The sequence below is a fragment of the Serinus canaria genome, chromosome 11, assembly GCF_022539315.1.
Source record: "Serinus canaria isolate serCan28SL12 chromosome 11, serCan2020, whole genome shotgun sequence".
NCBI classification, from domain to species: domain Eukaryota; kingdom Metazoa; phylum Chordata; class Aves; order Passeriformes; family Fringillidae; genus Serinus; species Serinus canaria.
The window spans coordinates 11,422,830-11,450,786 of NC_066325.1; the positions used below are offsets into that span (position 1 = coordinate 11,422,830).

At 41.2% G+C, this 27,957-nt stretch overlaps 2 protein-coding genes across 2 annotated transcripts; both read left to right on the plus strand.

Moving 5' to 3' along the window:
- Positions 1-27,957, plus strand: LPCAT2 (lysophosphatidylcholine acyltransferase 2). Its single transcript, XM_050978919.1, has 14 exons — positions 1-156; positions 5,535-5,674; positions 6,690-6,907; positions 8,156-8,268; positions 10,284-10,344; positions 11,389-11,447; positions 12,624-12,658; positions 14,633-14,687; positions 17,797-17,879; positions 18,409-18,534; positions 19,607-19,760; positions 24,185-24,283; positions 25,945-26,086; positions 26,343-27,957. The coding sequence occupies exons 1-14, from the start codon at positions 49-51 to the stop codon at positions 26,552-26,554; spliced, it is 1,605 nt and encodes a 534-aa protein (XP_050834876.1). The 5' UTR covers positions 1-48; the 3' UTR covers positions 26,555-27,957.
- Positions 21,193-22,451, plus strand: CAPNS2 (calpain small subunit 2). The gene has a single exon (XM_009090631.4). It carries the CDS (start codon positions 21,294-21,296, stop codon positions 22,047-22,049), a length of 756 nt encoding a protein of 251 aa, XP_009088879.3. The 5' UTR covers positions 21,193-21,293; the 3' UTR covers positions 22,050-22,451.

A 27,957-nucleotide genomic window follows, 5' to 3' on the forward strand; every position in this document is an offset into this window, starting at 1 on the left:
CGGGCTCCGCCGCCGGCTCATGCGCAGCCGCCGGGGACGGCGGTGGCGATGGCGCCGCGGGTGTTGCCGCTGCCCAGGCAGCACTCCTTCAACCCGCCCACGGTCCCCAACCCCTTCGTGCACCCGGGCCGTCTCAGCGCCGGCGACAAGCTGCGGGTAAGGCTGGGGGGCGGGCGGGAGAGGCCGCCGGGCCGGGCCGGGCCGCGCTGCCCCAGGCTGGGATGCGCACGGGAGCGCGGCGGGCGCGGCACCCCCGGGCGCGGCTCTGAACCAGCGCTCCGTGCCGCGCCCGGGCCTCCGCGGGGCTGTCAGCAGGGAGGGTTGGGGGCACCCGTCGCTTTCGAGCCCCCTTGCCAGAGCAGAGCGCGGTGTGAGCGATCGAGGTTTGAAAGTGCCGCCGGCTGCCGGGGCTGCGGGGCCCGGCCTGCCCAGCACCGCCCGTGCCCGGCGCCGTGCGCGCAGGGGAGCGGAGCAGCCCCGGCTCTGGGTCACATCTACAGCTCCCGGCTTTGCCGGGAACAGGCTGCTGGTGACAACATTTCCTTCCCTGTACGGCACAGTTTGCTTCCTGATCTAACCTAGAGAGCAGATACACGGGGAAGTTATGTAAACGCTCAAAGATGCAAAGGGTGATCAGCATAAAAAAGTCGCTGTTTTTGAAATTAGGTTCTTCAGCCCTTCAGAGTCCTCAAGCCGCATTCTTGCTTAATGCATGCACAGGGGCTTCCCACTGCGTACGCACTTACTTCAAACTTAAAACTTTAAACACAAGATTCAAAACAAGCTTTTGGAAATATTTGTGCAACCATTGCTGATAACACATCACTCCTAGAGAAAACAGCGGTCCTGTTTCAATAATAAGTATTACCCATCAGTCAGTCATGTCAGATGCCTCAGCTTTGCAGTTGAGATGTCAATTTCTCTCTGATATGAAAAGCTAAAATAGAAGATAACTTTTTCAGTCATGCTGTTTCAAATGCTCAGCTGTCATTAGGCTGATTTTAAGCCTGGGATGGGGAGGGGAGAGTGAATCTCTTGGCTCCATATTGCAGAGTGTACAACAAAAAATGGTCCTCCATACTCCACTGGGTCACTGACTGGTGTCACTGGGTGAATTGAATCAGGCCTCTGAGCTGAGTGCTGTCCCAGTATGACTTGTGTACAAGCACACACAAGACTTACAGGATATTCATACAACTAAAAAAGCTTTGATTCTTTAAAATTTTTTTAAAACTTAGCTGATGAACCAAACATGAATATATGATTGAGGACAATAAGGACATCAGTGTGAAAGTGAAATTACAGCATTTTCTGCTGATGTTTATAAATATCTGAAGCTGACATACAACTAAGTATTTTATGTTTCATATAGATCTTTGTCAAGTTATAAACAATGTTTGCCCTGAAGATAGCTTGGTAGAGGAAATGTGAGAAAGCTGGAAAACATTTTCAAGTCCTTTTTTTTTACTAGAAGCCTGGAACACATTTCAAGTGCATCTGGATTGGTAGCTTTAGGCATGAACCCTGAAGAAGCCAGTTTCTTAATGAGGTTCCAGAAAGGAACAGCTTTCTGTGCTACCTGTCCTTTCTGGAGGGTGCACAGACTACTTTCAAAAGCTTGCATTTTTAAGCTACTCCATAAAGCACCTGGAAGGAAAAGCACACATCTGGGTTAGGGCCTGGTGCTAGTGAGCTGAGGAGCAAAACAGTCACAGAATTGTAAAGCTGAAAAACACCCAAGAGAAGGTTTTTTGGATTCTGGTTTGCTCCCTTCTATTCTTTTCCCCCTATGGTGATAAGGACTGGGATACTTCCTACTTTGTTTTGTCCAGTGAACCTCTGCTCCTCTCCTGCTCAGCACTGCCAGTCAGACCTGCTGGGAATCAAGGCCTTAGCAGACAGTGTTACTATAAACTTCAGAAAAGGGAAGTCTCCCTTCCTGTTCACATGAAGTGTCGTGTTTCTCCATTCTTGCATGTTAAGGATAGTCTTGTTATGTCTCCTCATTCTGCTATTCCTTTGACATAAACCAATACAAACATACCATTCAAAACCTTCTTTCTTTGGGAGTCCACAGCAGGATTTCCACGTGTTGGTGACCTTGCATGTAAAGGCTGCTGTGTGCCTGATGAATGGAGCTTGAAATCAGTCAGGGTAGCTGTTTGCATTTTGTTCAGCTTCAAATATAAAAACAGCCAGACTGAAAAGTGACTGAGAAGATTTTACAACTTCTTGCCAGTCCTTTTTAATAGTTTACTAGCTACCCTTTATTTGTCATTCTGTAGAATATGCAAAGCAAAGATCACTTGGGCTGTGCTAAGCATCTTCATGTGCCAAACGATTTTAAACCACTTGTCAAATACTTCTGGTTTCCATCCTCTGACTGAAGTTGGCTGCAAATCATTGTTGAGCTTTTTCCTGGGTTTTAGTTCTTTTGCTCCTGATTGCTCACTTGCTGTCCTAACTTCTGAACTGCAAATCTAAAGCAGAAATCCTAGCTAAGTCATTACTGGATTCCAGTTTATTCAGAGAAGATGCTCAGTGGACTTCTGCAGTGGTGAACTATGTAATACCACAACCAGCATGCTAAAAGCAGTATTTTTGGAAGCAAGCAGCTGGGCTGCCTGGCAGAGCTGTGACATCCTCTGGGTGCTCATGGAACACTGTCTTGCCCTGTGTGTACTGCTGGGGGACAGTCCATCTGATCACAGCTTCAGATGTCAAAGTATTGCAGTGGGAGCTGGGCTTCACTCTGGTCCCCAGCCTGCTCTGCTGCTGCTTCTGAGATAACTTGACAGCAGCTACAGTTGAACAAAATTTTATATGGAATTCTGTGGCTTTCTAATAGACCTGCTTTTCCACTTTTAAGGTTGCTACCATCAGCAGAGGTATAACCCCATGTATTGATTAAAGATCCATCAGCTCTGGGAGCGGGACCTGGATTGCCAGCACTGCTGCAGTGGCAGGATGTGCAGTTATTGCAGACACAGTAAACAGAAAGTACATGGGTGATTCAGTATGTGGGAAAAGGTTCTTTGGATGACTCAGAATAATTCTATCTTGGTGATTACTGCACAGGAGCTGGAGTGGCTCTGATCCTACCAAGTAGTAACTACACTTCATAGTTTTCTCTGTATGTTTTTCTCCTATGCTTTCCCTTTTCTAGTCTACCTTGACCTTCCTCTTTTCTGTCCTTTTCTTAGCCTGCTCTGCAGCTGATGGAGCAGAAACCAACTCTGCCTCATTACACAGTGACCTAGAAAGCCAATAGCTTGCATCAGCAAATCATTACCACCTGTGCATCTGCCTAAAATAGATTAATGAATTTATTAAAGTTTTGAAGAAGGGATTGTTTTGTTTTTGCTATTGCATCCTTTATCTTTCATTTTAGGTCAGTACATATATATTCTTTTCTTCATTAAGAAAAACATTATTCTAAGTCAAGCCACACTGATTTATGCTTATGCTGCCCATTTTGGATAACTGACTGCAGCTGAAATGTTGAACTGGACTATAGGTCATAGTAAAAGAGGATGCATATAGAGAAAAAAACCCCAAATCTAATTTTGGGAGACAAGCAAGGAGTCTTTGTTGGTTTCTCTTCCTAGCTGACTATTTCAGATTTGCCACAACTGGCACCAGAGTGAGTGGGAGCAGTAGATCTCCAGGGTCAAACCTGTCATGCTCATTTCTGTGATCCAGAGCAGTCCTTTGCCTGTCTTCCATAAAGTTATGGTTAAAATTCCATAGCTACTTACACAGAAATGTTAAATAAAAGAAAGAAATGATCAGACCTAAATGTTCAGATCTCTCCTGGAAACGCACTGTATGGCAGTGCTTGCAGAACATAAACATCAACACAGTGTACCTGCTTATCATGCTCATCTGAATTTACTCTGTGTATCCATTGTCATGTTTGGTCTGCTGCCACTGTGCCTGTGGTAACACAGGAGTCCTGAAGGCCCCAAATTCATCTTAATCTTCATCAGTGTCAGAGGGTTTAGGGCCAGATGGCAGAGCCTCTCCTGAAGGGTGACAAGGGGAGGGTAAGAGGACATTACACGAAGATGGAAGGGATTTGGTGGGAGGGGAAGGACTGTGTTGGTGGAAGGAAAATTAGAAACAACTATCAAAAAATTGGATAAAGTATGCACTAAGGTGCTTATTTTCAAATATACCACACTTGTTCCATTTTAAAGAAAGGAGGTAAATTAAAATCCACTGTGATGTTAATAATCACAGCTCTAGGAGATGGCAAACTATTTTGTAAAGCTGACTTACAAAAAGCTTTGCTTTTTCTGTACAGTGAGAGGCCATTGTTAAAGAGCTGACTAGAAAGGTTGATTTTGAGAGAGGAACACTGTTGTTCCATTGTAGATTTTCTTAAAAACCAGTAAAACATAAAAGGTAGTAAGCTCACAAGAATAAGTTAAACTCTCTTAACTCTCCTTCAGTAACTTCTCCCATACCCTGGAACTGGTGGAGTTGTCAGTCTGTGACACACTCTCAGATAAGTTCTGGGGGACTTGAAGAAAGGGCCCAAAGAAATTTTTAAAAATCACTATGACAATTCTTTTGGGGTGTGTTTTGTTTTGTGCATAGGTTTGCGCACAAACTGGTCCTCAGTGAGCGGCAGCAGAGCTGGATTAGTGCCAAAGGCAGTTGAGCCCTTACTGGTTTCCCAGGAGTGCTGGGCTCTGACCTGCTCACACAGCTCACCTGCCTCCCAGCCCCAGCCTGGCTTGGCTGCACAGTGCCTTTTGCACCATGAAGCCAACCTTCAGGATACAGTTTCTAACCAAAGTGCTGGGGTAAAGCAATTAAGAATTTCTTCCTGCCCTGCCCTGTACCAGAGCTGTCTGTGGTACAACATGGTGCCAACACACCTGTTTCCTGGAGCTATGCATGAAAATAGGCAAGCTAAAGATTCCTGTGGGAGGGCTGGGGATGATGTTTGAGGATTATTTGCAATCAGGGCATCTAAAACCTTGGTTTTGTTAAAGTCTCAGCTGGGGGAAATGATGTTGTGTTGTGTGTGCACAGCTCCCTGGAGCAGTAGTGAGGACCACTTGCAGCAATGTTGTGACTCAACACAAGATTTGTCATTTGAAAGGGCAAGACTGCAATTAGTCATCCTAAGGATCCCACTTGCCTTCTAGATAGGCAGCAAGTGATAGAAAGCTCTGGAGTAGAGATATGTGTCAGCTGGGCAAACTCATCTGAGCTGGTTGTGTGCTGCAGACCACGGCCAAATATAAACTGGAGCCAGCAAACTTGGTTTACCCTCTGTGTCTAGCTACATCCAAGCCAAAAATGTAAATACTCAGATACTCCAGTTCTTCCTGAAATGGGAACTTAGAAGTGAAAGTGAATTAATTACTTCCCATAAGAGCACTGGAATCATTAAAGCTTTCCTTACTAAATCACAAAGCAATAATGGTAGTACTTTAAAATCATTGTAAGGTGACTTCACAGATAGCAGAGTCATTTCTGTTGGTACCACTTCTTAAGATTTTTACCTCTTTTTTTTCCAGACTGTTCTCCAGGGGATTATTTTGCTTCCCCTCCGTGCCATATGCATCATATTCATTTTGCTGCTAGCCTGGCTGTCTGCGTCAATTGCAACTTGCTGTCAGCCTGGAAGAGGATTTCTGCCACTGGAAGGATGGAGAAGGTGAAAAACTGACCAATATTTGTGAAAATTAAGGGGGTTTTTTTCCCTAATAACACAAAGCCAGGGTCAAAAGCTTTTTTTTTCTTTTCACTCCTCCTTTTGATTAAAGAGGATTCCTCAGTTTTACCCATTTACGAAGCAAATTTTTAATAAGTGTATTTTACAAGAATAGTGGGCCTTTTTAAATAGGTAGATTTTCAGTTGTTTTGAGGCTAAAAAAGATATGTATAAAAATATTTATAGACTATCTGTAAGCCAGGACTTACTTTAGTAATAATCCTTACAGGAATATTTGAGAAAATAAATTCATTAAGCAAGTATTTTGTAACATGACATAGGTTGAGCTCCTGTGTAGCCTTTGTCATTTCTTCTATGCAATGATTCTTTAACAAAATTAGCTTTGACAGCTCCTCTCAGCTGCATTGCCCTTGAAGTGGTATTTCACAGCTGCTTCTGTGGGTTCTGGGTTTCAGTCACTCACTTCTGACCTCAAAGTACTGAAGTTCCCTTCTAGCCACGATGCACTGCAGCTGCAGGAGGAGCAGGAGACACAGGAGGTGAATTCTAGCAAGACCAGAAGTTTAGGGAGAGTCCCATGAAGGGAATGTGTCCTTTCCTGTGGGATCGTGTTCCACTAAGGAAACATTGTCATTTAATCTTATTTAAAACTGTCAGTAAACAAACAGTATCAGTTACATCAGTTCTTGTAGAAAGGACACTAAATCTGCTAATTACCCCACTCAAAACAGTGTTATGGTACAATGCCATGAAAGATGCCATGAGAAATACTGTACCTGGGAAGAGTCTGTACACTGCCTTATCTTCCATCAGGAAAAGGTGATGTCCCCTTCCCCATCTCCCTTTAGCCCTACATTCTGCTGCTGAGTAGCATTGCTCCCCTGTGTGGGGCCCCATTGCTGGTTAGAACTGGGAAATCTGTTAGGGGCTTTTCTTTTGAAGTACAAAGTGAAAACTGACTGTAAGCTGAGAAGATTTTTGTGTTTCTGTTTCCAAGGAGGATGATCCAGACCACCCTCTCCATCCTGACTCGCGTGGCGTACTTGGTGATGGGATTCCAGGTTAAAGTGAGAGGCAAGGCAGCGAGTCAGCCAGAAGCACCAATCTTTGTTGCAGCTCCTCATTCAAGCTTTTTTGATGGCATTATTTGTGCCCTGACTGGAATGCCATCAATAGTGTCTAGAGCAGAGAATTTGTCAACTCCAGTATTTGGCAGTAAGTATTTATGAAAAAACCTGTGAGTTACAAATTAGCAACTCGACACTGGGCCAAAAATTTTATCTCCTAAAGTGATTTAAGGGCATCATCCAAAATCACTCCTAAGGGATTTTATGCTCTATCTTCCAAAGATACTGACAGATTATTTCCAGTGAAATTCCTATTACATTATATTTTTGAATTCTAGAAATGATGCTGTTTTGTTTCGGGTATGAAATATGGTATCATTTTGAACTTCTTTTATACTGAAAGCATGTTTTGCAGCTGCTCAGGCTGCAAACTTTCTCTTTCATTCTCCCAGTAGTAGCTCAAAAAATCTGTTCCACTGCTTTCTTTTAACAGTGTAGCCCACAAATGTGAGTGAAGGTTATTTCAAAACAGACCCAAACTGCAGTAGTTTGGAAAATACCATATTTATAAGATTAAACTTGCAGGAATTGTTACAGATTTTTTTAATGGGAGCAAGACCAGGAAAGAATAAAAGAGGAGTTACTCAAAAAGGAAATGCAGGGAATGGAAAAGATCAGATGAGTCATGCTTCTGTTATTTTCTCCTCCTTCTGGCACAAAAAGAATCCCCATTTGCATTATTGCTAGAATCAGCTGTAGACTTTCTGCTGGCTATACAGTAACCCAGAACTAAACACAGTAGGCAACATAGCAAAGTGTTTTTGTAGAAAAGAAATGGACAGAGAATATATTGATTTTAGCTTAAAAGCACAGGACTGGGACAGAGAAGATAATTCTTTGCCAGGTTTCTCATCACAGAGGTCCACACATTCTGATATAGACTTCTGATTAAATGAGGGTTTTTTTTCTGTAATTTATACTGAATCTGTGCATGCTTAGTAACAGAAAAGGGAAGGCTAAAACTACATTTTGGGTGCAGTCTGCCTAAGTTAGGCCTGAGTGTGGCCTGTGAGCAAACTCAGCCAGGTCACTCTTTTGAATTGTGGAAATGCTTAGTGAAAGATAACAGCAATATTGTTAGAATGTGTTTGGGTGAATTTTGTATGTTCATGCCTACTGTAAAGCTCCTCAGCTGGCAGGCTGGGTATGTCTTCTGTGTCTTATTTCCCATTTTGCAGAAAGAGAATAACAGTACTCTTATCAATTTAGTCTGGAAGTTGTTTGTGTGCAGTCTGTCTCCTAGTATGTAAATAACATGGTTTTGCTGTAAGGAAGCCTTGAAGCCATGTGTTTTCTAAGCACTAGTATAAGGCAATTTCTCTAATCTGTTTCACAGCAATTTTAAGATCCCTCCAGCCCGTAGCAGTGTCTCGCCAGGACCCGGACTCGCGGAAGAACACGGTCGCTGAGATAACCAGGCGGGCACTGTCGAGGGGCCAGTGGCCACAGGTAACAGACACACCAGTGATTCCCTTCTGTCATGTGTTCCTATTCCCTGCTCTTTGGGCATCACAAGTGACCAGCTGGATAGGATTCCTAAAATGGACAGAAATGGAGTCAGCTCTCAGGTATATGACTGGGTTAAGAAGGGAGAAATCTGGGGTCCAGAGGAGTTTTGTTGTGTCAAATGGATCAGTAAAATCCAACCAGTACCAATTGCTGCAAATGCAGATGCTCTTGACTTTCTCTTTTCCCTTTTCAAGTCTTAACAGGCTGCCTTCAGTGCAGCAGGTGAATTGCATTGGTATGTGTGGATCAGTATTCTGAAGCTGGACCACAGAGCTGTGTTCACACCAGGTAGAGGATGAGCAGTTGATGAGATGGGTAACCCAGACTGTCCAAGATTAGTACAAACTACTTTAGCCCAAAACTTCAGCTTCTCACAAAGAGTTTAGACAAGGTAGAAGAATTTTCCTTCACTTTTGTTCGACTGAGTGGCTTTTGAGGAAAGTTAAGTGGAAGTGAAGATAATAAACTTCAGTAGGAGGTACCTGTGACAGCTAGACCTGCTTTTTACTGCTCTACTTTCTAAACAGTCTCTAGAAACAGAGACCATTTAAGTAGGGAAGACCAACACCTTTTTTTTTGGAAGGCATTGTAGAAAAATGTCGGAAGACCTAAATTTTTTTCGTTATGGCATTATTCACACATTTCATACATTTTTACTTCATAAGTACCTTTCTAAAAGCTTTTTTAATCATTGGGTACTTTGACTCATAAATGTATTTTTCTAATTGCTCTAAATAATTTTGAGAGCCTCGTTATTTTTTGAAATTTTTCAGTTAAACATGCACATGCCAAATTTTTTTAATACTGGGTTTACAGACTACCCTTGTGTTTATGATTTGCTAAAGTGTTTTAGGTGAATGCCCTGGTAGAGCTGATCTCTGCTGGCAGCAGCATGGGGAGGAAAGGGAAATGGGCTCCTGCACCAGTGCTGCACTCGGGATGAAACCCAGATTGTATTGTGGCATAAATAGATTATGAGTCAAGTAATGTGGGAATCTCCAAGACTGAGTCAGCAGTACAACTGAGGGTGTCACTGGGTGATTCCTAGTCCTGTGCCCTGGCCACACTTTCTGATTGCAGGATGTGTCATGGAGGACTGGCTGTAACTTGCTGTGTGCAGTTGCCTCTGTCCTACCCTTGAACAGTGTGTGTCCCTTGGGTGTGACCTGCTGGGGCCTCTCTCACAGCTGGCCTTGATCTGTTCATTCAGACTGAAGTGGGAGCACACCTTGATCCAGACCATTTAGTTCTGGGGTGTTTTTAGAATGCTGCTTATGATCCTGTAGTTTTATGAAAAATACAAAGCTTGTGTTCCAGATGCAGTGTGTCACCCTGCAGTTCCCCGTGCCCTTCATGTACTATCTCAGACCCTGATCCAGAAACCTCCTGGGTGCTGGTGTGTCTGAGTCACTGGGGTTCAGAGGCTGCTGTGGTGTGTAGTGCCTTTGAAGCTCTGCCTCACAGCACATGCCTTCTCTGCCTTTTGCTCTGCTGCTCAGGCTGTGTTCTCATCACTGCTGGCATCTCACTGATAGCATCTTTGCCTGTACATGCCCAAGTACTTATGTACTTCCTTCAGCCCAAACTCCTCTATTTATACACGCAGCAACTCAATAAGGAACTGCTGTCAGAGGAACAATTTATTATTACCAACACTAAAATGACAAGTGAAACACTTAAAGCCTTTTCTACCATATTTTGAACTGATAAAAGCCTTTCCCCAGAACTCCTTTCTTGGAGAACATTGGTTTCCAAGTCAAAATGGACCAGGTTAATAATATTGTGAGCATCCTTCTTTAGTATGTTTGTTTCCTTTGGAAACAGTAATGATATTCTTGTAATACAGTGCAACAGAACTTGCATAAGGTCAGCTTGTGCATAACAGATACTAAGGTATGACCCTTTCATGAAATATATTTTCATGAAATATATTTTTCTCTCTCTTTAAATCCAAGATACTGATTTTCCCAGAAGGCACCTGCACAAACAGATCCTGCCTGATCACATTTAAACAAGGTGAGAGATTTTATCCTGTTGTTGTTGGAAAAAAATATGTGATACTAATTTGCTAGTTGTAGTAAGGACTGAACTTGTGAAGGCACATCATCCACAACAGCTCTGTTGTAATCTCTTACATTATTAAAGTTTTAGTGGCACTAAACCCACTCTTTTATACTAGTCAGCTTACTTCTCTGGTTTGTGCTGTTGTGTAGCATGCAAAATATCTGTGACATAGATGAGTAGTTAGTTGGGGGACTTTTCTGGGTACAGTTTTCATCTAATTTATTTACTCAGAAACTCAACTGTGATTGGTATGAGATGAATGTATGAACTTAGATGATGTTCTTTTATCTCAGCTAACAGTTGAACTATCTTAGATTCCTGTAAATTTTGCCATGCAAGACTTAGCAGCCAAGTTACAAAATGTCTTTGCATAGCACTTAGCAAGCCAAGACAACAAATAATTTTTAACAGAGGAGCATACTTCATTGCACCACTGATCATTAGATTCTTGTCCTGCCCTTCAGTTAAGAAAGGAGAGCAATATGACTTTAACTGTTTTACAGTGTCTTGGCTAGAAGTGTTAAAAACCATCACTACGTGGCCAGATCCGTATCACTTGTGATGATCAGACCACAGAGTGATTCAGGAAATGCTCAGAAGCCTTGTGAGCATCTCATCCTTTGAAATTAATGCCCGTCAGTGGAGAAATAATGCACAGAAAATGAGTTTGAACAGCCCAGAGATCTTAGATACCTGTCTCCTTGAGATGGAGCCAAACCAAACCCTTTTCTATCCCAACATCTTGCTGGTTGTGCTGGTATCTATCCCAACATCTTGCTGGTATTTAAAAACAAATAAAAAACAAAAAACCCAAGTTACAATATACATAAAGCCCAAATCAAACAACAAACAAAAAACTGAAGTAGAACACTTCTTGTTTTCCTTGTGTTTTTACTAATGTCTCTTTCCAGGTGCTGTTGTCTGAAATAGATCACTTAAAGCTCCCAATTGCTGTATTAAGCTTAGTTTAACAATGAGTTGTGATTTGTGCTGCAGGTGCCTTTGTTCCACAAGTCCCTGTCCAGCCTGTGTTACTCCGATACCCCAACAAGCTGGTGAGCAGGACACTCTTCTGTTACTGACTAATAACACAGAAGGCAAAAGCCTGACTTAAGTGAAACCTACAGTGAATACTTTGCATTGTCACTGAAGAATATATTGTCCTGAGCTTCAGCATTGCTAAAGCTAAGCTAAGCAGCCAGGCTTCCTAAGTGTCACCACGGTGTAGTTGCTATTCTGACTGTGAAAAATTACTGCTGGGCTTCTTAGCTGAAGGGGGGAGGCAGGACAGTGTTGTGGCGGAAGCTGGAAACTTCCTGCTGTGGCACAGAGCCTGTACTTTGAAGTCTAAAATGGACACAACTTCCCTATTCGTCATCATTTTCTGGTTAACCTCAAGATAGCCTTACTGCAGAAGGACTTGTAAAGTTTCTGAGCAGAAGCAAAGCTGAGCCATGCAGTACATGCAGCACCCCTCCTCAGCAGAGCAGCTTTGCAGATGTTCTTTTCGTGCAGCATTCCTTGTGCTGTTCCACTTTGCTCTGCCTGTAAGGCTGGGACCTTTTCAACTTGTTTAAAATTACCTGGTCATCCAACAAATCCAGGAAATACAAAACTTTCACTTCCTAGTGTTTTGTTAGGATTAAAAATATGGTTGTTATTGTTATTTGCAAAGACTCCTTTGCGTAATCCTTTTACAAATGAATGTCAAAAGTGAACCACTCAAGGGGATTGGTATCTCATTTCATTGATAAGATTTAAGGATCTGCCAGTACACACTGTAAAAATAATGTATAAGAAGTAATAAACATAGAGAAATAAAAAAAAAATCAAAGAAAAAGCATGATAAATTATGCAGAAATATCCTTAACAACTAAATGAGACATATGTATGAGAATGCCTCTCTAAAGGGACTGGTAAGGCCCACTGACAAAGTCTTAGACATTTTTATTTTCTCTGCTTCTGTTGTTTAGATCAGAGTGGATGATTTACAATATCTAACTAACAATAAATGTTATTCCCAATTGTTTATAAAAGTCTGCCATGCTTGTTTCCAATTTTTTAAGGCAAGGAATCCTATTTGCCTTTACACCTTTATTTATTTTTACTAAAGGCCTATAAAAACATCATCCAGTTTTACTAAACTTGTGCCTGTTTTAAATTGTAACTTATCTGCTCACTAGCTTTCATCTGGTTTTGTCATACATGTCTGTGTTTTATTTTTTTCTCAGGATACTGTGACCTGGACATGGCAGGGCTATTCATTGTAAGTTTCTTAATCCTGCTGAAAATTACATACAGAATTTTTCCCCCTGTTGCTAAACAGTCTGCCAAACAGATTCCACTAAGCCAAGACACATGTTCTTCTAGATCTGTTTTTATGAGGGGGAAATATCAGGGATAATGCTGTCATGCAGTAGATTTCATATCTGAATGGCTAGAGAAAGGGTTAGCAAAGGAAAGTGGTATTTCCAGTTCCACCACTCTTTTTTTTTAAATTTTCTCCCGTTTTGCACATTAAATTAGAACAAAGGAAAGCAAAGTATTAAAGAACCTTCACAACTGCACTGAAAATATGTCTGGAAAATATTTTTCACTTTACAGACATTCATTAAAATGTGCATTTTCAGAACCCATACACCACATTTTCATGTGGAATATTCTATCTAAGTACAGTAGTCCTGATTTACTAACATTTGTAAGGCAGCTAATTTTGAAACACATCTGGACCAGTGGAGCAGATCATAAGCACCTTTTAAGCTATATTTATAAATATATATGTATATATATATGCATATATATATATATATACACACACTTTCTCATATTTATAATCCTAATATCTGCACACTTAGACCATGGACATGATAAAAATGTCCATTTAAGTTTCCCAAGGTTTTTTCCTGTTTCTACTATTGCTGATACATTTATCAGATTGCTGAGACTAATGAACATTGCAATTTCAGTACATACTACAGATTTCCTCCATGGAGGATTTACAGTGGAAGATTAAAACAGAGCTGTATCTTCAGTTATGATAGATGGAGTAGGAGCAGGCTGAGGAAGAATTAAATCAGAGTGACTCCCATGGGAGGGAGGAGGCTGCCCATTCACTCAGAATGGAGAAATGCTCTGAGCCTGGTGGCTGGATGGTGGAGGCTCGAATCAAAACTTGTGAGCAAGCTTAGCAAAATCATGAGGAGAGAAGGGATGGATGGAGAAGAATCCATAGAGTCTTAACAAAACTAACTGGAACCAGGAGAAGAATATTCCCTGCACAAACATGTAGATCACAAAATGCAAAACTGTCTCACTCTTTGTAAAACTTCCTGGATATAGTGACCAGGACAGGACAGTACTGGTCTCCTCAGAAACCTCCTGACACAGTTCCTGCTTTCACTTACTACTTATTTCTTACTTTGTGCCTTGCTGGGAGGAATACCTGATGTTATGTGTTTGAAAATCAAGCATTAAGAGTGGACTTGTGCAGAAGGATCCCATAGGTTCTCCTGCCTTTTCCCTTTTCTTTTCTATTTTGTCTAAAACAAGAACAGAGAAAGACTGCTTGAAAGTTTTCTATTAAAATAGACCTGCTGTAAAGATCAAATGTGCATTTCTCCTTAAAAATCACAGTGAAAAGAGCAAGTCAGAAGTAGAAGTGACTATGCTTATCCTCTTTAGCAGTTTCTTCCTCCCCCGAGCTTATCTGTTGATCCTAAAATTTTTGACTTGTTAAAAAAGCACTGATGGTCCTGACCCTACTGGCACTTCATTAACACTTCTGTGTAAATGTTACTGTAATTTGAAAAGTGGCTAGCAAATACTAACAAATCCAGTTCTGCACAAGGAGGTTACTGGTTCTCTTTTGCAGCTGAGAGAATAAAAGATAAAGTGAAGCTTCTTCTCAGAATCTAAGCTATTAAAGTTTAAAATGCAGTGTCCATGGACATCCTTAGAGAGAGGGAGATGTTTTACTGGCCAGAGATCTGTGCAGAGTTTTTAATGTACATGAGAGCAAATGACAAGTTGCCTGCCCTGTGAGCAAGCAGCAGCTATATACAGAAGCCCTGTTAGAAAAAATGTGAAAAGTAACTTTTTGGAAAACTTCACTGCAAGGTACTTAAAAACCTTGCCTAATACTAGCTTTGTTTTTTTGTGCTTTAAAATGTTTAATCTACTGACATGCAAATTATTTTGTTTTAAATAAATAAAATTTCTTTTTCTTCCTCTTTGCCTGCAGTAAAGAGCTGTGCATAATGACATTGTGTCAGATCTTCACAAGAATAGAAGTTGAGGTAAGAATGGGAAATGTTTTTGTATTAAGATTTAGCAACCAGGGAATTTCTGCTTTAATATAAATGCATTCTTCACATTATTAGTTATTTTTAGTGAAAAATAAACAAATGTCTCAGAAACAAGAACAAGCCTCATAGTAATAGATTTAATTGGTTGTCCATATGTATGTATCATACTGATGAGTTTCTGAGACAGCTGCCAGAAATGACTTTATTTGTAGAGCATTATAAAATCACCGTTAATTATCACTACATGAATTCTACAGATATTAAAACTAAGAATTAACATACATCCTTTCAAAGGTAACAGCTTCTTTTCCCCACCTCTCCATTTCTCTGATCCCTTCAAAGTAACCTTCTCTTCCTCACCATCTCCCCAGACTGGACTCTTGTAGATTTCTGCAGCTAAGAGCTCATTCAGGTGCTTGTGCTCAGCCTCATGTAAGGGACCAGTTCCCTTGATCATTAAATCCACTGCACAGCACAGGGACAGATGAATGGCAACTGAAACAGCATCCACACTTCTTCATGTGAGCACCCACACTCCAACTGCTCCCTGCCAAAGAGCAGCTTTCAAAACACATTCCTTACCAGACCACAAAGGATTGTCAGTGTGGACCAAGTTTGTTTAGGAACCTGAGGAAGGGGAGAAAATGACACATTTTGCTGTTTATCTGCAAAACACAGAATTTAGCAGAGTCCAAAGCTTTGTGAATACAAGCAGTGTTATCACTGCTAAAAATTGGCAGTCCAGCCTGTGATGTGGAAAAATGAAATTCATTTTAAGGGAGCATCTTGTCACTGTATAGTGCATGCATTAGACACATTTTATTATTAGGAGATAATTCTCCAAATAATTTTGTTCAGTGGGGCATAGCTATGTGATTTATATACATGGGAGCAAGGAGCATTTCGTGTAGGCCTTTCAATAGAAGGAAGAGCATCATTTTCCCTACTTCAGAACAGAACTCAAACTTGTTTTTTAAGAAATAAATTTCATTTAGTTACAGTTCCAAGAGATGAAACTGAAACATGAAAAAATTTGCAGCTTTCACAGCAGCATGTGTCCCTAAAATGAAACTAATTTCTTAGTGTCAGTGCAAAAGCCTTTCAGTTTCTAAAAAGAGAAGGGACACTCTTTCCTGTGGAAGGAGGAACTCCAGCTACTCTTTTTAGAAATGGACATTTCTGCTGCTGTCCCATCCTGTGTGCAAGTAGCCTCTCCACTCCCACCAGTCTTGGAGTGCCTCTGCCTGCTGTGCAGGAGCAGTGATGGGCTCCAGGGCTGTGTGCCCATGTCCTGTCCAGCTCTAACACACTGGGATATTGCACATGAAACTGAGCCTGGCAGGGAGTTTTAGGGCTGCAAAAAATACAGCAATTGGCAAATTCTGTAAGAAGAGAAACTAAGTCACAAGCAGATCAGAGAAGTATTTTTGCTGCTGAAAGAGGTGTTAAGAATTTTCTTGCAGGACTGAATTTGACTGGGAAGATGTACTTGCCATTCTCAGCAGGTAAGCAGCTGAGGTGTGAGATCATGCAGCCACTGCAGGAGGTCAAGAAACCAAATTCTTGCTCCTCAGCTGTTGTTTCTGGCAAACAGGTTTTATCAATAATTGTAGGGGTTTTTTTTGAAGGGGATGAAGGTGATGTTTAAGCTGCCAGGAATTTACCTCAGCCTCAAGTGAAGTCATGAGCACTTTGAAAGCTGTGGCCGTGTTTGCGTAGATAAACCCAGAGTTATGACTTCACCTCACCCAGGGGTGTCAGAGGGTGCTGTGTGCTGTGTGCCTGTGCTTTCTCAGTTTAAGAGTTATGTGACTTCTGAAGGGGAGTTGTAAAAACCAGGGACCTATTCCAGACCTTGAACAAAGCTGGCAACTGCTCACAGAAGGAATGAAATCTCAAATATTCCTGTGAACAGTTGGAGCTCTCCTTTCCTTACAGGGGAGACAACTTTTAATTATAAAAAGAAAAGTTTTATGGTTATTTGTCAGATAACCAATTCCATAAACTCGCTGTTTTTAATCATAAAGAGAAAACATTCCTTAAAAACAAACTTTGAATGGCTATTCAGGACAAACTATGTTTATGTGGTACAGTTAGCACTGTGATAATGCATCACCAGCACCTGCAGTATAACTAAAGCAACAGACTGGCACATAATTAACAACTTTCTTCCAATGAACCATGAGCAACACTTTATTTTGGAATCATTATATTCTAGGAATTAAGGGCAGGGTGCAGAGCAGCAGAACTCAGATAAATGATAACCATAGCTGGGAAAAGGCACAGTAAACAGAGCTGTGAGTCTACTTCATTGTAGGCTGAAGTAGGAGGAGCAAAGCACTCCTCCTCACAAACCACTTTGCAAACAGGTGCTGGTTCATGCCACAATAGATAATAGTTCATCCAGAGGCTATTTTGGTGAAAAGGTACTTCCAAGTTCTTGCATAATAATACTGAGTCCTCAATAGTGAACTTGTTTCCATTTAGATGGCTGGGGTGTTTCCTAGGTGTGGTGGGAGAGGGGGTTGTTTGGATTGTTTATCTTCTGCTTGGAGTTCCAAAATTGGATCCAGTTAGTGTGCTACTTACAGCTCACACCTATGATTCCTTAATGTTTTTGTCAGGGAGCAAAAATGTACAGGAAACTTATCAGTCCCATGCTGACAGATGCAAGGTATGAGATGGGACTGCAGTGTGTATTTAACATTAAAACTCTCACACACACTAGTCTAATATATAATATCACTTAAAAGGATCTTTGAAAAAAGATGTGTGCCGTATTTCAAGCTCACATTCTTACCAGTACAGCATTTAATCTTCTAACTAAGTATGTATTTATTATACTTTCTTTCTTTGGAGGTTTGATTGTACATATTAAAGAAGCTTCTACCAATCCTTGAGTTTTGCAGTAAATCTCCTTTGTGTGGGGAGGGCAGAAGAGCCTGAGCAGTTTCTGAGGTGGCTGAGACCTCTAGTGCCCAGTCCTCTCATTGCATGGCTGATGTTTTTCTCCTCCTGTACTCAAACAAAAATAAGGAATTGCTCATGTTCCCAATGAAGTGGTAACTATTGAATTGATTGGATAACTCATCCCTTTCAGTTTCTGCCTGTTCATGTTCCTACTGAGGAAGAAAAGAACGATCCAATTCTTTTTGCCAACAGTGTCCGACAAACCATGGCAAAGTAAGTAATTAATCATCAATAAAACCTCTGAGAACTGTTCTTTTATGTCCAGCAATTCCACATATAGCCTAACCATAAAGTGCAATTTAATCAAGTCCCAGGTACTATACATAGGAATTGCTCTAGATTTTCTCTGAGGTGTCAAAATCCTATACTAGATTACCCTGATTGTTTTTAAATGGAACATAAGAAAGATATACATTGGAACATAGTATGTTCGATTCATAGAAAACTGGAATAAAATGATCTCTCCTTGTTTGGCAAGAAGTGAGGGGTGGTTTGTTCTCCAGCATTACTGGGCTGCATTTACAAGACTGTAAATCTTAAAAGCTCATGGTGCTGCCATAACATAGTTTCACAGTGTGGTTTCACAGTTTCATGAAATGGTGTGTATTGCTTTGTCCTACTTGCAGCAGTGCAAGAATGAATTACCATTTTTTTTTTTACATATCAGAGAAGGGAAACTGCCTACAAAAAGTTATTTTCATATATAAGAAATTTATTTTGCTTTTCCTTAATTTTATTTCAGTGCTTTGAATGTGCCAGTCACTGATCACACTTTTGAAGATTGCAGACTGATGATTTCAGCAGGACAGTTGACTTTACCCATGGAAGCTGGGCTGGTGGAGTTCACCAAAATTAGCAAGAAACTCAAGTAAGGGAAATTTTATTGCTTGGTAGCATAATTACTAAAGTGCTTTGAGGGTTGATGGCCACCTGCCAAAGGTTAAATAACCAGACTACAGACTTGGCCATGTGCATCATAGTGTATTTAAGCATACAACTTACATAAATTACAAGAAATCAGAGATGAGGAAAATCCCAGTAAGGACTAATCCTGAGTAATTTTTGTTGCCAGCATTGCCAGAGAAAAGATTGTTCTCACCGAAGGGTGAGGAAAGTAGAGCAGTGCCTATTTGAAGCATTCAGTGGTAATCTTGGTGGAAATTTAAATTGCTTCAGTGGTGAGGCACTGACAGCTTGTGGCAGGAAATAAAAAGCCTTCTTTCCAGCCTGAAACTTCAGCTTACTGTTCTCAGTTTTACTGTGCAGCTATGTGTCACTAGTGATGTCAGTTTTTTCTGTCTGGATACAGTGGAATTTGAGGACTGAGCCATGTAACCATACTCCATCAAATAACCTGGCATGGCTGTGGTGAAATCTGAATGTGTCCAATAAATCTTGACTTTTTATTAAGTGCTATATATCCATTTATAGAATTCCATCTGGAATAGTTACATGGCAATCCTGATTACTCTTACTGAGGTGCAGTGGTGTATTTAGCAGAGATCTGACAGTTCTGAGGCTCTAGCAATACTGGTGTTTGGGTAGAGAGCTTGCTAGTAGAGCTGAGACCTGCTCCCTCTGTCAAGGAAATACCCTGGAGCATGATGCAGCAAAATACTGCTACACCTGAATTTATGGTAATGAAAAGCTGTCTGCTGGAGCAGCCTAATAATTGGACAGGCAATTCCAGGTTTGGGAAGTTATTCTGTGGAAGTCTGACATACCCAAGTATAGAACTGCCTGCTTTTTATATTAGTAACCAGAGGGGAGTAGTCCTTAATTAGTGATTTAAAGTAAAATATCTGGTCTGAAGCACAGCGTTAGAAAACTGCCCTGTTTGGCAGTTTTTCATCTTTGAGCACTGTAATAACTCCTACTGAAATTCCATCTGTCCCAGAGCTGCTGTATAGAAATATCTCCTCTCTCTCATGTTCACACAGCCTAAAATGGAATCATGTCAGAGAGCAGCTGGATACTTTTGCTGCTATTGCAAGTGCTTCCAAAGGGGGAAGAATTGGAATTGAGGAGTTTGCTGAGTACTTGAAGCTGCCTATTTCAGATGTCCTCAAAGAGCTGTTTCTACTTTTTGACAGGGTGAGTAATTGGTTAAATGACTTGTTGACAAGATTTTGTTAGACATCACGTACCAAAACTATATTTATTATAATTCATTATGTCCAGCTTAGTAAATGCTTCTTGGTTAACAGTTCCTGTAGGCAAGGTAGGTGACTCTTAATGGGTTTTTTTTCATAAGTTTCAGTGGAGAAAATATTCATTAGTTTCTGCCTTGTGAGATGGCAGCCATCCCTTGGATCAAGTTGCTGCACCAGTATCAGACAATAATCTTCATGCTGGTAATAGCTGAATATTTTATTTGGCCAACTGCAGATTTTGATCTTAAGTACATTTTGATAGCTTAGTTAGCTGTTGCAAATAATTAGATAATTTAAGGCAGAGTGAAGCTAACTGGAGTGTTCACTGGAACACTGCTGTGGTCCTGCTGTGCCTGTGAATGGTGCTGACAGACTTTGCAGGGACTCCTCTTGCTTCTCTCCATCAGTAAAGGGGGTTGTGTGTTAGCATGATCATTTAGGCTTTACCCCTAGTCAGTGCTAATCTCTTCAATTTTCTTCTTCTCTCTGAGGATGACAAAAATGGCTGCATTTCTCTTTATACCAGAAGTATCAGTAACTAGGGCAGAGAGGGAATTAACCTTACTTCTAGGCTTCCACATGTGCTGCAGTGCACACAGCCTGTTGTCCTGCAAGTGCCTGTGGACTGGAGGTTCTCTCTGACCACAAAAGCTTTCCCAGCTCACCATCACTCTTCCTGATCAGTTGGCCCTAGCAGTACACCTGTCCTTGGGGGGCCATGGTATATGCTGATTAAAACTGTTTCAGGATTTTTTTACATAAAAAGTTTTTACAAGCTCTAAAATAGGAAAGAGTCAAACATATTTCCTGAACTGCTGAATGCCTTGAAGCTCTAGCAGAGCTAGGTACTCATCCTTTTGTCATTCCTGCCTCCCCATTTTGGACCATTGGCTCCTGAGACGTGTAGTCTGAGTCCTGAAGCACAGTACCTACATCAGAAATGTGCAGTGGCAACCAGAGTAATTAAGGGCAATCATACTCCTTTCACTTTCTTTATATGATGCAACATCAATGCCTAGAACTAGTAAAGTAATGCTCAATTCACTAAAATTTTGAGGGAATAAAAGACTGTGACAACAAAGAAGTGCAAGGCTGCATTCACCTTTAAGGGGATCAGCACAACTGAGGAACAGTCAGGCTCATCTAACAGGGCTGGTTTCAAATTGCTTCAGGTATGAGCACAAGCATTCTGAGACTTCTGCTTTGTGGGTTTCAACCTCATTATTTTTTTCTCTAAAATGGTTCCTCAAACTACATAAACATAACAATGCAAAGAAGAAGAGAAATAGGGGCGTATCAACACCTGACAGAAACTAGTGAGACGTAACTGGCAGCCAGAAACATGCACAGACATGGTGAAGTCTAAGCATGCAGATAAACTGTGTTCTGCCCACGCCCAAGTCAGACACAAAACAGCTTCAGAGAGCTACAGAACACTGGATCTCCGAGTTACTCACTTCGGAAAACCTTCACGATGTTCCTTGCTAAAGCTTTGCTGAGTGGAGGAAGTGGAGGAAGAGGTAGCAGTCGTGGAGGAAGCCTTGCACGTGGCCTTGGAGGGCTCCTGACAGGAGGTGGAGGTGCAGGGAATATTGGAGGACTTGTTGGAGGTCTCGTCAACCTTATAAGTGAGGCGGCAGCTCAGTATAATCCAGAGCCACCTCCACCTCCTCGCAATCATTTTACAAACGTGGAACCTCAGGAGAGTGATGAGATCAGACAGTTTCGTCGCCTGTTTGCCCAGCTGGCTGGAGATGATATGGAAGTGTGTGCCACCGAGCTGAGGGACATCCTGAACAAAGTCCTTTCCAGACACCAGGACTTGAAGGCGGATGGCTTCAGCCTGGACACCTGCCGTAGCATGGTCGCCGTCATGGACAGCGACACGAGCGGCAAGCTGGGCTTCGAGGAGTTCAAGTACCTGTGGAACAACGTCAAGAAGTGGCAAGGTGTGTACAAGCAGTATGACACTGCTCAGTCAGGCACTGTTGGGAGAGCCCAGCTGCCCGACGCCCTAAGGGCTGCGGGGTTCCAGCTGAACGAGCAGCTGTGCCACGTGATCGTGCGCAGGTACGCCGCCGAGGACGGCAGCATGGATTTCAACAGCTTCATCAGCTGCCTGGTGCGCCTGGACAGCATGTTCAGGGCCTTCAAGTCCCTGGACCAGGATGGAAGTGGCCACATCAGGGTGACCATTGAAGACTGGCTGCAGCTGACCATGTATTCGTGAAGACGTGGCAAAGAAGTGGCTTCGTGTGGAAGATACACCTGGAGAACTGCACTCCTCTGCTGCACTGCTGTGGTCTTTGCCTTTAGTCTTTCTAAGGCAGATGCAGCTTGCAGTAGATGGCTCAGCTTCAAGTGTAGTGATTCCTCTTGTGCATGCTCTAGTCTGCTTTTCTGAGGGGTTTGTGTAGGCTGTTGATTGGGCAGTTGCATAAGTTCAGAAAATTCTAAACTCTAAGGTTAGGGAATATGTTGGAAGGATCAAAGTTAGTTACTGTTTCATGTAAAGTGGCTTGTATACTAGTGTAACTATTACATAAAAAAGCTCCTAAATTTGTTGTTGATGTTGCTGTTCTGACTTGTCAGCAGTCACTAAGCTGGAATAAAGGCTGTTTGCCTGAAGGCACTCGCTGGTAGAGTCTTGTGCAGTTATTTCTAACAAGGGGAGCAACCTTAGAGTTGCAATAACTGTAATGATCAGTGAACTTACATAATCATTCCATTTCCTTTCTACTTCTGCTTTTTCATGCTTGGCTGCTGAAGCAAAACCTCAGTTCTACTGTCACTTCTATCTGGTGGCCAGGACAAAATTGAAGACTACTTCTGCAATGATCTCCTTCCTACAGTTCCATGAACTAGTCTTTTCTCTCTTTCCTTCAAGCCTAAACATAGTTATAAAGCAAACAACTTAAAATACTACATTTATATTTAGAGAAACTTGAAATGATTATGCAGTCACATAGCAGACAGAGAGCCAAAGTCAACCTTTGGCTATCTGAGTGAAATTTTATCCGAGTGTGGCATCCCACTCAAGGTAGTTATGGAGTTCTGGCTAAGATGTCAACGTCTGAGTAAAAAACTAAAAGGAATAACATGAACTGTCAAAGGTGCATTTCTTTGAATTAAGGATTACATTGTTGACCAAAACAGCTCTTGCTCAAGGCAGGTTTCTTGGCAAGGCTCTGCTGCTTTAAACAAAAATTATCTTGGGTGTGTGCGAGCTGGCTGGAATGTGAAAAGAGGAGTTAAATCGGCAGCCTGGCACTAGAGGCAGTCTCCAGATGTGAGAGAGAGCCTCTCTCAAATGCCTCTGCCCTTCCCCAGGGACACAGCAGCGACTCATTGAGAAATGCCATGCAATAACTGCAGGCCATCTACATGTTAATGGGGTACTGTGGAGTGGATTGGATTGGTTTGGTTTGGTCTGTAAATTTCCATAGCTTTGATTTCTAAATATTGCACTTACACTTGGCAAATAGTATTTTTCAAATTGATGAGATATCCTCCCTGGTATACTTGCAGAAACCTTTTAACTGAAACTAACAATTTGCCCAGACTTTTTTCCTCCTGCACTTTGTTTAATAGCAAACAGAAAAAGATTAATACTATCCCAGAGAGAATAGGCCTGTTCCTTCCTAATGGCATTCAGCCTCCTCCCAGTTCTTCAGTGGAAAAGCACTCAGTTATCCATTGTGCCACGTAGTGCCATTTGGGCTCTGAGTAATAGAAAAGTGACCAGGAGGTAAAGTGTGATAACCTGCTCTAAAGTATTGATGCAGTAGTACTTTAAGCTTTATACTGCATTATGTTTTGATTGCTTTGTGTAGCATAACTACAAATACCCAAATTCTGATGTTCTACTTCCATGTAGAGAACTGGAGCTTAGCTTACACATTGCTTCCTTCAAATATTCTTGGATACATAGGCTTCAAACACAGTTAGACATGCACAGAAAGACAATTGCAAGTGCTTTTTGCTGTGGTGTTCTACAAGCACCTAAAGTTTTCCTGTATTTTCAGTTTAACTTCTGTTTCTTTTCCCACATCATTTCTCCTTAACCAGAATGCCAGAGCATTTGGAATTTAGCCAGCATCCTAGAGTTTAGTACAACTAGTCACAACATGATCTTGCAAGCATAGTAACTTTATTTCCTACTAAAAAGGCTGTCGAAAACGTATGTTGCTACTCCAGCCTTAGTATTCCAGATTTAGTGAGCTCTTAGGTTTTTTTCCCAGGAAGAACAAAACCTCAAGTATTGTAAACTGTCTTAGTGCATGTGTTGTGTTTGATTCACAGAAGAGCTTTTAAAGTGATTTGCAGTATTAACTATAACTACTGCCGTGCATGTTTGTGTTACAGAATGGAGATGGCACCATTGACTTCAGAGAGTATGTAATTGGTTTGTCTATCCTTTGTAACCCAGCCAACACAGAGGAGACTATTCGCATGGCATTTGAGGTAAGTTCAATTTAGTGTAAATCTACAAACCTGACAAATCAACACTGACTGTAAGTCTGTTAGCTTTCAAATCATAAGTTTATAGCTTCAATCTGTTATGCAAATGTGAGTAATTCTCTTAAAGCAATTGACATTTAGAGTGTGAAAGGGAGGGGAAGAATTGCAGGCATGCTAGAGAAGAGTTTCAAAAGCCATCTAAAGGCACTAATGAATATGTAACTTGGCAGGCTAACTCCAAAAATGATTCAGCAGCACTTGTAGGTTTTTTTTGCCTGAGGTTTTTTTCTGCTGTGATTCTTCAATGTCACAATAGATGGAGTAATATCCTCTTGTGGGTCAAGCTTCACTAGAGTCATTGTTCTTAACAAAGAGGAGGAATAAAAAAAAAATCAAGGGCTGTTCAGGACTGGCACATTGAAAACTGGACTGCATCTAAGAGCTGCTGGCTCGTCCTCTGGTGCCCTGGTAGTACAAGCAGTAATGGAGCAGTAGCTCCTTTCACATCTCAAGTACATGCAGGTATTACATGCCCATGCTGTGAATCCTTGGCTCTTTTTTTAGTAGCTCTGACACAGATCCAGTTGTTTTACCCATTAATCTGGTCTTATGAACTGTATTGAGCAACATAGTGAGATGCCACTCATGTTCATTGTAAGCTGGGTGCTTCCTAGTACTGATGCATACTTGGGAAGTACCAGAGTTTTGGCAATCCATTATATCCACTGGCTTCTTTTCAGATAAGTACTAGAGCTTTTCAAGGTGATTTGTTAATTTTTGGGGATGTTCTATCAGTACAGATTCCAATGAAGAAGCAAGCCTAGCACTATTGTTGCTGTTCCATTGTGTTGTTTCCCTAGACTATACTGTTCAGTCTGTTAACAGGTGTGCTGATTATAAAATCAGTAATTTGTTTTAATTTCAAAACAACTCGTTTAGCTCGTAAAATCCTGCTTCAGTCTACAATGGAACTGTGGGTTCGTTTTGCTACTTGTTTTCTGTGCCACTAAATGTCTTTTCTTTCACAATGGCAAAGTTTGCCTGCAGCAAGTATTTAAGAAATACAGCCATCAGTCCCTTGTATTTCTCCAGGGGTGATTCATAGCAGATGGTTACTGTCACTGCACTGGGCAGGATGGGATGATCAGTGTACATCAACTGCCTGCATTCCAGGAACCAGAATTCCTTGTTAATTACAATTAATTCCTTAGTGAGTGATCAATCACATACCCTAAAATTTAGGTATGTCAGAGCATAAACTATGATAGCAAGTTTAATCTGACAACAGATGTGCTATACCCTAACAAAAATGGAGACTAAAACCAAAGATGTTCCAGTATAGACTGGCTGAATCCAGGAGACTCTTAGCATGGTGACAATAAACATACATCTTTGTTTATGTTTTACCCGTTTTGTATTATTTTTATCAGTGAACCAGTGCTGTGAGGTTTGTTTGTTTGGTTTGGCAGAATGTTCTATTCCCAGCTATAGCATGGACATTGCTCAACAAAGTGTCTGCTTAGTCTTATTCCAGGCTCTTCAAATCCCAGGCATTGCTCACAGAGCTGCTGAGTGCTAGAAAGGCACAATGGGTGGCTAATGTGCACAGAGGGTTCATAGGCAAAGTGATGCCAAAGTATTTCTACACATTTTGTCTCTTCCAGCTCTTTGACATGGATGAGGATGGCACTATAACAGAAGATGAGTTTGCTTCTATCATTCAGTCAGCACTGAGGCTGCCCGAGCTTGATGTTTCTGCGCTCTTTAAAGAAATAGATGCAGATGAAACTGGGAAGCTCTCCTATGGTAAGTTACATCCTTTTGTTAGAAAGAATTCTCTGATGGTCATATTGACAGGGGGTTTCCTTTTTTAATTTCCTGATGGTTCTCATACCTTGTTTCTGGGGAGAGCTGTTGAAGCACAGACTGAGATACTTTGTGTGATATTCCTGTGTTTTCTTGGAGGGAACTAACTTGAGACCAGCTTCAGTAAAAGAAGCAGGCACTGAAATTTCCTTTGATTCTGTTGCTGCACTATATCTGTGTTTTTAATGTTTTTCAGAGGAGTTCAAGAACTTTGCACTCAAGCATCCAGAATATGCTTCATTGTTTACTACATACATAGATCTTCAGAGACACCAGTTAGGTATGTTTGAGGAGCATGACACTGAGCCACCAGCCCTGGTCTCAGAAACAACACCACTTGCAAGAAATAAAGTCTGTCCAGAAAACAGTGAAGATAGCTCAACTACCTCTGACAAAAAGGATGACTGAGAAGAGTTAAATAATTCAGCTCTTGAATTCTACAGAATTTTTTTCCCCAGCAGTTCATAAGCACAACTGATGTAAAGTAGAGATGGAAGTTACAACTTAAAAAAAATCTGGGTTTTTTTTTTTGGTTGGTTTCTTTTTTTTTTTCATATCAGAAGGAGTTATTCATGTTTGATTGGAAGGGAAAAACCACTGTTCAGTCCTTAATGTCAGTATCACAGTACTGGGAATGTTGTTCAGTGTCTTCCAACTTCATGCTTCCACAAAAGTAACAGGTGTGCTAGGAGGGGTAGGAGGCTCCAGCACTGCAGTGACCTCTCAGAATGGAGGCTGAGGAGTCCACTTGTCTCAAAACAAGTGGTATTTTTGGTGCTGCTGGATTCCTCTACATCCTCAACATGACTTAAGGGAAAAAAATCATGCTGGTGTGTTCTAATTTGCAATATCACTTAGCTAGTCTCAAGTTTCTGAAACACATAAATGAGTTACAGGAAGCTGAGAATTTAAGATTTTGTTTTTTGGCTGTCCTTAGATTGCCCTTAACTACTTAGGAACCAGAAAGCCTGAGCTTCTGAACAAGACATGCTCCTTCAGTCATGTTAACAAAAACCACTTTAGGCAAAAAGGATGGTGGCTAATGGAAATGGCTGCACTTATAACAACAAAATACAAATTGGAATTCCAAGACAGCAGCTAACAGTCTGGAGGAAAATGCAGACAGAAAGACCTAAGAATTAATAGACTATTTAAAATTAAATACCATCTTGTTTACAGTAACAATTGTTCAGGATCACATTGGGAGGAGCATTTCAAACTTCAGCATATTTTTTTATTCTTGCAATTATCAACAGAGGAATGTGACCTTGTTCTGCAAAGCTTGAAAGGCAAATATGCTGTCCAACCATGGTTCTAGTACTTAGAATCTATCTAAAGCTGTCTCCTAGAAACCATATTTGCATTACTGTGCCATTACTCAGTGTTCTTGGGGCTTGGTTCAAAACCAAGCTCTTTCTAGTCAGTGATTTGAATATATTTTGCCTCGGTCCTCTCTACTGCACTGGAAATTGGGCCTCTGCCTTTATCCATCCTTTATCTGAATGCACTTTATGCAGTATTTAAAATATATAGCTATTTAGGCAAATACTTCTTAATAAAAACTTGGAAGGTATGAAAGGAGAAGATATTTTCAAATTAAAACTGAGATGAGCAAAGCCTAGACTGTCTAGTACCAATAATAACCAACTTTCAGCAGGTTTTCATATGTGAAATGGTAATTTCTGCCTCTAAGTTATTGCTTGCAGTCTGGCCACAAGTTCATTGCCATGTTTTACTTTCTCTGTTTATAATTGTGCCTCTCCTGATGTTTCATGTGCTTAAAATAAATCTATATTTTTTAAAAGACTTTA

Coding starts and splice junctions, on each gene's coding strand:
- CAPNS2 (XM_009090631.4), top strand. CDS start 21,294: ATGTTCCTTGCTAAAGCTTTGCTGAGTGGAGGAAGTGGAGGAAGAGGT.
- LPCAT2 (XM_050978919.1), top strand. CDS start 49: ATGGCGCCGCGGGTGTTGCCGCTGCCCAGGCAGCACTCCTTCAACCCG. Junction 11,448..12,623: donor TCCGATACCCCAACAAGCTG/GTGAGCAGGACA, acceptor TTTTTTTCTCAG/GATACTGTGACCTGGACATG. Junction 24,284..25,944: donor CTATTCGCATGGCATTTGAG/GTAAGTTCAATT, acceptor TGTCTCTTCCAG/CTCTTTGACATGGATGAGGA.